Raw genomic sequence first — 10488 nt, 5'->3', positions numbered from 1 at the left:
GTAGTTCACTATGACGGGAATAGGGTGCCATTTGGCATGCAGACAGCTTCATCTTCTTCATCTGCACCCCTCCATAGAGTCCCTCTGGGCTGTGGAACCCACACAGCACACATGCAGAGATAGAGTGAAAGTGGGGCGTTACACTTGTATAAAGCCAATGTGTTTTAAGGATATGTAGGTCACAGGTCATGCATGGCAGACAGCCGCCTTTTACTCCCACCTACACTGATGTATGGAGGAGCAGGCTCCATGCTCCATGCCAGCAGGCTCCATGCCAGCAGGCTCCAGGCTCCTTGCCAGCAGGCTCCATGCTCCATGCCAGCAGGCTCCATGCTCCATGCCAGCAGGCTCCATGCTCCATGCCAGCAGGCTCCATGCTCCATGCCAGCAGGCTCCATGCTCCATGCCAGCAGGCTCCATGCTCCATGCCAGCAGGCTCCATGCTCCATGCCAGCAGGCTCCATGCTCCATGCCAGCAGGCTCCATGCTCCATGCCAGCAGGCTCCATGCCAGCTGCACAGCCCCAATAACTGCAGTACAGCTGCCCAGCAGTACCAATTGTGTTTTTCACATGTGAGTTCTAAACTCTCATTGTTATGTCTGCCAGGTGTGAGATTCTCACACACGGTGTTACCTCGTGTGTTTTTGAAAATGTAACTGAGAGAATGTATTGAGGAACCGGCTGCTCCACTGTCTCGGGACACCAGCTATCAACACAAATAAGGTTGTTCACTGTCTGAGTTCCCTTCTGTCGCTGTCAGCTGTGACATTCTCACACATAATAATGTTATGACCCTGTGTTTCTGCAGGACTGTAGTCCCAACCCAAGGGGCTACTGGGTAATTGGCAGCTACTTTGTTTTAATTCTGAGTGACACCCACATTCTGACACCCAGTCACCCACTTTCTTTGACCTACTTCTGCCTGCTGTAGAGATGAGGCCTTCTGAAACAAGGTCCAGAGTGATTCTGCTGAAAGACCCCCTCGCTACCCACCATATGACCTCTCTCTCTCTCTCTCTCTTACCCACCATAGTGACCTCTCTCTCTTACCCACCATTGTGACCTCTCTCTCTCTTACCCACCATTGTGACCTCTCTCTCTCTTACCCACCATAGTGACCTCTCTCTCTCTTACCCACCATAGTGACCTCTCTCTCTCTTACCCACCATTGTGACCTCTCTCTCTCTTACCCACCATAGTGACCTCTCTCTCTCTTACCCACCATTGTGACCTCTCTCTCTCTTACCCACCATAGTGACCTCTCTCTCTCTTACCCACCATAATGACCTTTCTCTCTTACCCACCATAGTGACCTCTCTCTCTCTCTTACCCACCATTGTGACCTCTCTCTCTCTTACCCACCATATGACCTCTCTCTCTCTTACCCACCATAGTGACCTCTCTCTCTCTTACCCACCATAGTGACCTCTCTCTCTCTTACCCACCATAGTGACCTCTCTCTCTCTTACCCACCATTGTGACCTCTCTCTCTCTCTCTCTCTTACCCACCATAGTGACCTCTCTCTCTTACCCACCATAGTGACCTCTCTCTCTCTTACCCACCATAATGACCTTTCTTTCTCTCTTACCCACCATAGTGACCTCTCTCTCTCTCTTACCCACCATTGTGACCTCTCTCTCTCTTACCCACCATTGTGACCTTTCTCTCTCTTACCCACCATAATGACCTCGCTCTCTTACCCACCATTGTGACCTCTCTCTCTCTTACCCACCATTGTGACCTTTCTCTCTCTTACCCACCATTGTGACCTCTCTCTCTCTTACCCACCATTGTGACCTTTCTCTCTCTTACCCACCATTGTGACCTCTCTCTCTCTTACCCACCATTGTGACCTCCCTCTCTCTTACCCACCATAGTGACCTCTCTATCTCTCTCTTACCCACCATAATGACCTCTCTCTCTTACCCACCATAGTGACCTCTCTATCTCTCTCTTACCCACCATAATGACCTCTCTCTCTTACCCACCATTGTGACCTCTCTCTCTCTTACCTACCATAGTGACCTCTCTCTCACCCACCATAGTGACCTCTCTCTCACCCACCATAGTGACCTCTCTCTCTCACCCACCATAGTGACCTCTCTCTCACCCACCATAGTGACCTCTCTCTCACCCACCATAGTGACCTCTCTCTCACCCACCATAGTGACCTCTCTCTCACCCACCATAATGACCTCTCTCTCTTACCCACCATAGTCATCTCTCTCTTACCCCCCATAGTGACCTCTCTCTCTCTTACCCACCATAGTGACCTCTCTATCTCTATCTTGCCCACCATAGAGACCTCTCTCTCTCTCTCTTACCCACCAAAGTGACCTCTCTCTCTCTTACCCAGCATAGTGACCTCTCTCTCTTTCTCTCTCTTACCCAGCATAGTGATCTCTCTCTCTTACCCACCAAAGTGACCTCTCTCTCTCTCTTACCCACCATCGTGGCCTCCTCTCTCTTACCCACCATAGTGACCTCTCTCTCTCTCCTGGTCAACACTGAGGGGACAGTGGATAGAAGGCAGGACTCTTCTTCTAACCTGGTCCCAGTTCTGTTTGCATCTGTTTGGCCTGACAAACGACTATAGGAGCAACACAAACAGATCTGGAACCAGGTAGCATGTAGCGTGTAGCATGTAGCGTGTAGCTGATGATGAAATACTTTCTAACCCAGAGTAGTGTTACACCATACCTGGGTGCTCCCTCAGTCTAAAGCCACTCTAACAAGTCATAGGTGCAACAATCAGGACCCTATAAACCAACACTTAGTTAGACTACTTCAAGGCATTCTACAGGCTTTTTTTAAATTATAAAAAAAAACTCTCACCTTCCAGGTCTGATATCCTTCTTCAAAACTGTCCTCAGTTGAGTTGTGAGTGCTTCGTTAGGTCAGTCTGATATCTCTTAGAACCTGAACCAGGAACAAGAGTGTCAGCGTAGCGTAGCGTAGCACAGGAAGGTAGCACAGGGTAGTGGATGGCTTGGTGGAACGGAGAGGAAACCCACACACACAGTCAACTCTCCAGACAGACTACAACTTTATATTATCAACAGCCCTCATGTGCTCCTAGCGGCACAGAGACACCCGCTCTCCGTTTGGCTGAGGAGGCCGCCTTGCCGTCTCCTCCTCTTCCTCACCCCCTCCTCCCCCTGTCTTGACCTTTTTGTAGGGCTTCTTGGCTTGCACTCTCTAAGGGAGGGAGGGAGAGAGGGAGGGAGGGAGGGAGGGAGAGAGGGAGGGAGGGAGGGAGGGAGGGAGGAGGAGGAGGGAGGGAGGGAGGGAGGGAGGGAGGGAGGGAGGGAGGGAGGGAGGGAGGGAGGGAGGGGAGTAGACCCCTGCTGAAGTATGTTTAAAGACATCCCTCCCTCTCTCTTTCTGTAGCAACAATAAAGACAGAAAGCAGGTGTTTGTGAAAAGAGAAAGTCAGAGCCGGTAAGATTTGAGATGGGGTTAAAGTTCAACAGGAAGTCAACTTAGCGGAGAAAGATGGAAATATTTATGGACATGACATCAAAAATATACAAGTGTTTATCTTCATGGCTGAGAGTCAGCACATTGGTCACGTAGTCATTTAGACTGGTATTACTCTAGGCATGTGACCCTCATTAAAAAGGTGAGAGAGCGAGCGAGAGATACGTAGAGGTAGGTGGGCAGAGCAGGAGAGCAGGTTTTCTGTTGCACTATGGCCTATTTATTGCCTTACCTCCATAACTTGCTACATTTGCACACACTGTATATATATTTTCTGTTGTATTTTTTTGACTTTATGTTTTGTTTTACCCCATATGTAACTCTGTGTTGTTGTTTTTTATCGCACTGCTTTGCTTTATCTTGGCCAGGTCGCAGTTGTAAATGAGAACTTGTTCTCAACTGGCTTACCTGGTTACATAAAGGTGAAATAAAATAAATAAAAATAAATGTTCAGTTCTCCCTCTCTCAATTCAATTCAAAGGGCTTTATTGGCATGGGAATCTTTATTTTCTCTCTCTTTCTCTGTGTTGACACGTCCTTATGGACTGTTGAGGTTTCCCTGTACAGAGATGAACAGTACCCTGAACAGGGCAGCTGTGGCTCGGACACATTCCACGGCAGATGGCGGATTGTTATCTCTCGCTTAAACAGATGGATTTTGAAGGGGATTTGTTTTTATTATGATAATTAGACCCTGAACAGGACCCCGAGGACAGACAACAGGAGGAAGGAGCCTGCTCCTCCAGCTGGTCCCGCTCTCCTCCAGCTGGTCCCGCTCTCTACTCCAGACTTATAGAAGGTCCTTTAAGGCTCCAGAGAGGAAGGAGCCTGCCCCTTCAGCTGGTCCCGCTCTCTACTCCAGACTTATAGAAGGTCCTTTAAGGCTCCAGACAGAAAATATAGGACCCATAGGTCTCCCCCAGGAAGCCTGAATGAATTAATGAATGAATAGTCTCCCTGGGTAGACTGGTTACTTCCCAGGGGATTTCTGAGACAAATTAATGAATGAACCTGTTTCTTCAGCCCTTAGGTCTCCCCCAGGAAGCCTGAATTAATTAATGAATGAATAGTCTCCCTAGGTAGACTGGTTACTTCCCAGGGGATTTCTGAGACAAATTAATGAATGAACCTGTTTCTTCAGCCCTTAGGTCTCCCCCAGGAAGCCTGAGTGAAATGCTGATGAGGGCGTACTAACTCTGTAAGGAGGAAGTAGTCCTGAGGTGGATTCAGTAGCCTGTGTGAGGTGCATACCAAATCATGTCTGTCTAAAAAAAGACAATGTGAACAAAGTATTTCTTGGTGAATAATTTATTTAAAAAAGTATTAATGTTAATGGCAGTTTATAAACTGTATCCAGACTTTCTAATCTAACTGGATGTTAAGATTTTCCTCTGTAAAATGACAATTTTATCACTTTGATGCTACCAAATGAGAGACCAACTGGATTCTTAATCCAAACCTGTCAATTCTTGTCTCTTGATGCTTCCCAAACCCCCAAATGTAGTGTATCGCTGCATGGGCTTTTGATGGCTTGATTGAAGCCAGCCTGGCCTGGGAGAGCTTGAAGGACGCGGTATACATTCTGATTCTGGCCTCACTGGCCTTGAGATGATATATTAAAGGTGGCCAGTGGGATGAATCCCCCAGACACTGGCCTTGAGATGATATATTAAAGGTGGCCAGTGGGATGAATCCCCCAGACACTGGCCTTGAGATGATATGTTAAAGGTGGCCAGTGGGATGAATCCCCCAGACACTGGCCTTGAGATTATATGTTAAAGGTAGCCAGTGGGATGAATCCCCCAGACACTGGCCTTGAGATGATATGTTAAAGATGGCCAGTGGGATGAATCCCCAGACACTGGCCTTGAGATGATATGTTAAAGGTGGCCAGTGGGATGAATCCCCCAGACACTGGCCTTGAGATGATATATTAAAGGTGGCCAGTGGGATGAATCCCCCAGACACTGGCCTTGAGATGATATGTTAAAGGTGGCCAGTGGGATGAATCCCCCAGACACTGGCCTTGAGATTATATGTTAAAGGTAGCCAGTGGGATGAATCCCCCAGACACTGGCCTTGAGATGATATGTTAAAGGTGGCCAGTGGGATGAATCCCCCAGACACTGGCCTTGAGATGATATGTTAAAGGTGGCCAGTGGGATGAATCCCCAGACACTGGCCTTGAGATGATATGTTAAAGGTGGCCAGTGGGATGAATCCCCCAGACACTGGCCTTGAGATGATATGTTAAAGGTGGCCAGTGGGATGAATCCCCCAGACACTGGCCTTGAGATGATATGTTAAAGGTAGCCAGTGGGATGAGATGATATGTTAAAGGTGGCCAGTGGGATGAATCCCCCAGACACTGGCCTTGAGATGATATGTTAAAGGTGGCCAGTGGGATGAATCCCCCAGACACTGGCCTTGAGATTATATGTTAAAGGTGGCCAGTGGGATGAGATGATATGTTAAAGGTGGCCAGTGGGATGAATCCCCCAGACACTGGCCTTGAGATGATATGTTAAAGGTGGCCAGTGGGATGAATCCCCCAGACACTGGCCTTGAGATGATATGTTAAAGGTGGCCAGTGGGATGAATCCCCCAGACACTGGCCTTGAGATGATATATTAAAGGTGGCCAGTGGGATGAATCCCCCAGACACTGGCCTTGAGATGATATGTTAAAGGTGGCCAGTGGGATGAATCCCCCAGACACTGGCCTTGAGATGATATGTTAAAGGTGGCCAGTGGGATGAATCCCCCAGACACTGGCCTTGAGATGATATGTTAAAGGTAGCTAGTGGGATGAGATGATATGTTAAAGGTGGCCAGTGGGATGAATCCCCCAGACACTGGCCTTGAGATGATATGTTAAAGGTGGCCAGTGGGATGAATCCCCCAGACACTGGCCTTGAGATTATATGTTAAAGGTAGCCAGTGGGATGAATCCCCCAGACACTGGCCTTGAGATGATATGTTAAAGATGGCCAGTGGGATGAATCCCCCAGACACTGGCCTTGAGATGATATGTTAAAGGTGGCCAGTGGGATGAATCCCCCAGACACTGGCCTTGAGATGATATATTAAAGGTGGCCAGTGGGATGAATCCCCCAGACACTGGCCTTGAGATGATATGTTAAAGGTGGCCAGTGGGATGAATCCCCCAGACACTGGCCTTGAGATTATATGTTAAAGGTAGCCAGTGGGATGAATCCCCTAGACACTGGCCTTGAGATGATATGTTAAAGGTGGCCAGTGGGATGAATCCCCCAGACACTGGCCTTGAGATTATATGTTAAAGGTGGCCAGTGGGATGAATCCCCCAGACACTGGCCTTGAGATGATATGTTAAAAGGTGGCCAGTGGGATGAATCCCCCAGACACTGGCCTTGAGATGATATGTTAAAGGTGGCCAGTGGGATGAATCCCCCCAGACACTGGCCTTGAGATGATATGTTAAAGGTAGCCAGTGGGATGAGATGATATGTTAAAGGTGGCCAGTGGGATGAATCCCCAGACACTGGCCTTGAGATGATATGTTAAAGGTGGCCAGTGGGATGAATCCCCCAGACACTGGCCTTGAGATGATATGTTAAAGGTGGCCAGTGGGATGAATCCCCCAGACACTGGCCTTGAGATGATATGTTAAAGGTGGCCAGTGGGATGAATCCCCCAGACACTGGCCTTGAGATGATATATTAAAGGTGGCCAGTGGGATGAATCCCCCAGACACTGGCCTTGAGATGATATGTTAAAGGTGGCCAGTGGGATGAATCCCCCAGACACTGGCCTTGAGATGATATGTTAAAGGTGGCCAGTGGGATGAATCCCCCAGACACTGGCCTTGAGATGATATGTTAAAGGTAGCCAGTGGGATGAGATGATATGTTAAAGGTGGCCAGTGGGATGAATCCCCCAGACACTGGCCTTGAGATGATATGTTAAAGGTGGCCAGTGGGATGAATCCCCCAGACACTGGCCTTGAGATGATATGTTAAAGGTGGCCAGTGGGATGAATCCCCCAGACACTGGCCTTGAGATGATATGTTAAAGGTGGCCAGTGGGATGAATCCCCCAGACACTGGCCTTGAGATGATATGTTAAAGGTGGCCAGTGGGATGAGATGATATGTTAAAGGTGGCCAGTGGGATGAGATGATATGTTAAAGGTGGCCAGTGGGATGAATCCCCCAGACACTGGCCTTGAGATGATATGTTAAAGGTGGCCAGTGGGATGAATCCCCCAGACACTGGCCTTGAGATTATATGTTAAAGGTGGCCAGTGGGATGAGATGATATGTTAAAGGTGGCCAGTGGGATGAGATGATATGTTAAAGGTGGCCAGTGGGATGAGATGATATGTTAAAGGTGGCCAGTGGGATGAGATGATATGTTAAAGGTGGCCAGTGGGATGAGATGATATGTTAAAGGTGGCCAGTGGGATGAATCCCCCAGACACTGGCCTTGAGATGATATGTTAAAGGTGGCCAGTGGGATGAATCCCCCAGACACTGGCCTTGAGATTATATGTTAAAGGTGGCCAGTGGGATGAGATGATATGTTAAAGGTGGCCAGTGGGATGAGATGATATGTTAAAGGTGGCCAGTGGGATGAATCCCCCAGACACTGGGCCTGGGCCACCACAGCAGCAGAGTGAGAGGGACTGATGTGCTTCTCATCTTCTCATTGGGATACTGGGGTAGTGGGTAGCTTGTTGGCGAGGTCTGGCTGAATGGGTGGAGGGGTGACTGGCTGGAGGGGTGACCAGGTGGAGGGGTGACCGGGTGACTGGGTGGAGGGGTTACCAGGTGACTGTCTGACTGGGTGGGGGCTGACCAGGTGGAGGGGTGACCGGGTGACTGGCTGACTTGTGGAGGGGTGACTGGCTGACTGGGTGGAGGGGTTACCAGGTGGAGGGGTGACTGGGTGGAGGGGTGACCGGGTGGAGGGGTGACTGGGTGGAGGGGTGACCAGGTGGAGGGGTGACTGGGTGGAGGGGTGACCGGGTGGAGGGGCTGGGTAGGGGTGACCATGGGGTGGAGGTGACCGGGTAGGTGACTGGGTGGAGGGGTGACTGGGTGGAGGGGTGACTGGGTGGAGGGGTGACTGGGTGGAGGGGTGACCACGTGACTGGCTGACTGGGTGGAGGGGTGACTGGGTGGAGGGGTGACTGGGTGGAGGGGTGACCGGGTGGAGGGGTGACTGGGTGGAGGGGTGACTGGGTGGAGGGGTGACCACGTGACTGGCTGACTGGATGGAGGGGTGACTGGGTGGAGGGGTGACTGGGTGGAGGGGTGACCGGGTGGAGGGGTGACTGGGTGGAGGGGTGACTGGGTGGAGGGGTGACTGGGTGGAGGGGTGACCGGGTGGAGGGGTGACCGGGTGGAGGGGTGACTGGGTGGAGGGGGTGACTGGGTGGAGGGGTGACCGGGTGGAGGGGTGACCGGGTGGAGGGGTGACTGGGTGGAGGGGTGACTGGGTGGAGGGGTGACTGGGTGGAGGGGTGACCGGGTGGAGGGGTGACTGGGTGGAGGGGTGACTGGGTGGAGGGGTGACCGGGTGGAGGGGTGACTGGGTGGAGGGGTGACCACGTGACTGGCTGGAGGGGTGACCGGGTGACTTACTGGAGGGGTGACCAGGTGACTGGCTGACTGACATCCCAAATGGCATCCTATTCCATAGTGCCCTGCTCAAAAGTAGTGCACTAAATAGGGAATAGGGTGCCATTTGGGATGAAGCCCCAGGGTGGGGAAATCCACAACATACAGAGACACCTGTAGTCAATATCATTATTAACCACGGGGAAAGACTTTCATACCTATATACACAATATCATTATTAACCACGGGGAAAGACTTTCACACCTGTGGTCAATATCATTATTAACCACGGGGAAAGACTTTCACACCTGTGGTCAATATCATTATTAACCACGGGGAAAGACTTTCAGACCTATATACACAATATCATTATTAACCACGGGGAAAGACTTTCACACCTGTAGTCAATATCATTATTAACCACGGGGAAAGACTTTCACACCTGTGGTCAATATCATTATTAACCACGGGGAAAGACTTTCAGACCTATATACACAATATCATTATTAACCACGGGGAAAGACTTTCACACCTGTAGTCAATATAATTATTAACCACGGGGAAAGACTTTCATACCTATATACACAATATCATTATTAACCACGGGGAAAGACTTTCATACCTATATACACAATATCATTATTAACCACGGGGAAAGACTTTCACACCTGTGGTCAATATCATTATTAACCACGGGGAAAGACTTTCACACCTGTGGTCAATATCATTATTAACCACGGGGAAAGATAGCCTCCCTACTGTTATTTTATTTTACTTCTGCTCTTTTTTCTCAACACTTTTTAGTTTTATTCTACTTTTTATTAAAAATAAATGCACTGTTGGTTAAGGGCTGTGAGTAAGCATTTCACTGTAATGTCTGCACCTGTTGTATTCGGCACATGTGGCCAATAAAATTTGATTTGACTTTCACACCTGTAGTCAATATCATTATTAACCCTGGGGAAAGACTTTCATAAAATATATATATATTTTTTAAGCAGTACATTTAGGCTTATCGTAAAAGTTTCAACAATACAATTATATGTTACAGATGAGGCAAAACAGTTGCCAAGTATTGATTTGAGAATCTGAGGAATAGTCCTTTTGAGCAGGTTTGGGTGGGTTACGTTCTAAATGTAATCCGTTACAGTTACTAGTTACTAGCTGTTTAAAATTGTAATCAGTAACGTAATTTATGGATTACAAACTCAGTAACGTAATCTGATTACTTTCCCTTTAAGAGCCATTAGAAGAAGACTAAAAGGATCCATCAAATGCATTTGGTGTGTCATCATAGTGGTCTCTGATTGGTGTGTCATCATAGTGGTCTCTGATTGGTGTGTCATCATAGTGGTCTCTGATTGGTGGTCATCATAGTGGTCTCTGATTGGTGTGTCATCATAGT

The 10488-nt window shown here is 48.9% G+C and overlaps 1 protein-coding gene across 1 annotated transcript; it reads right to left on the bottom strand.

The window, feature by feature from the left end:
• Positions 1-8166: 8166 nt before the first annotated feature.
• LOC123482282 (proline-rich protein 2-like) lies at positions 8167-9141 on the bottom strand. Its single transcript, XM_045209387.1, has one exon. It carries the CDS (start codon positions 9139-9141, stop codon positions 8167-8169), a length of 975 nt encoding a protein of 324 aa, XP_045065322.1.
• Between the last annotated feature and the right edge of the window lie 1347 nt (positions 9142-10488).

The sequence above is a fragment of the Coregonus clupeaformis genome, chromosome 30 (genome assembly GCF_020615455.1).
Source record: "Coregonus clupeaformis isolate EN_2021a chromosome 30, ASM2061545v1, whole genome shotgun sequence".
NCBI classification, from domain to species: Eukaryota; Metazoa; Chordata; class Actinopteri; order Salmoniformes; family Salmonidae; genus Coregonus; species Coregonus clupeaformis.
The sequence above is the reverse complement of the archived record's forward strand: the minus strand, read 5'-3'. Positions and strand labels throughout refer to the sequence as shown.

Bases quoted from the DNA above. Each gene is read 5' to 3' on its own strand.
- LOC123482282 (XM_045209387.1), bottom strand. From the start codon at position 9,141: ATGTCAGTCAGCCAGTCACCTGGTCACCCCTCCAGTAAGTCACCCGGT.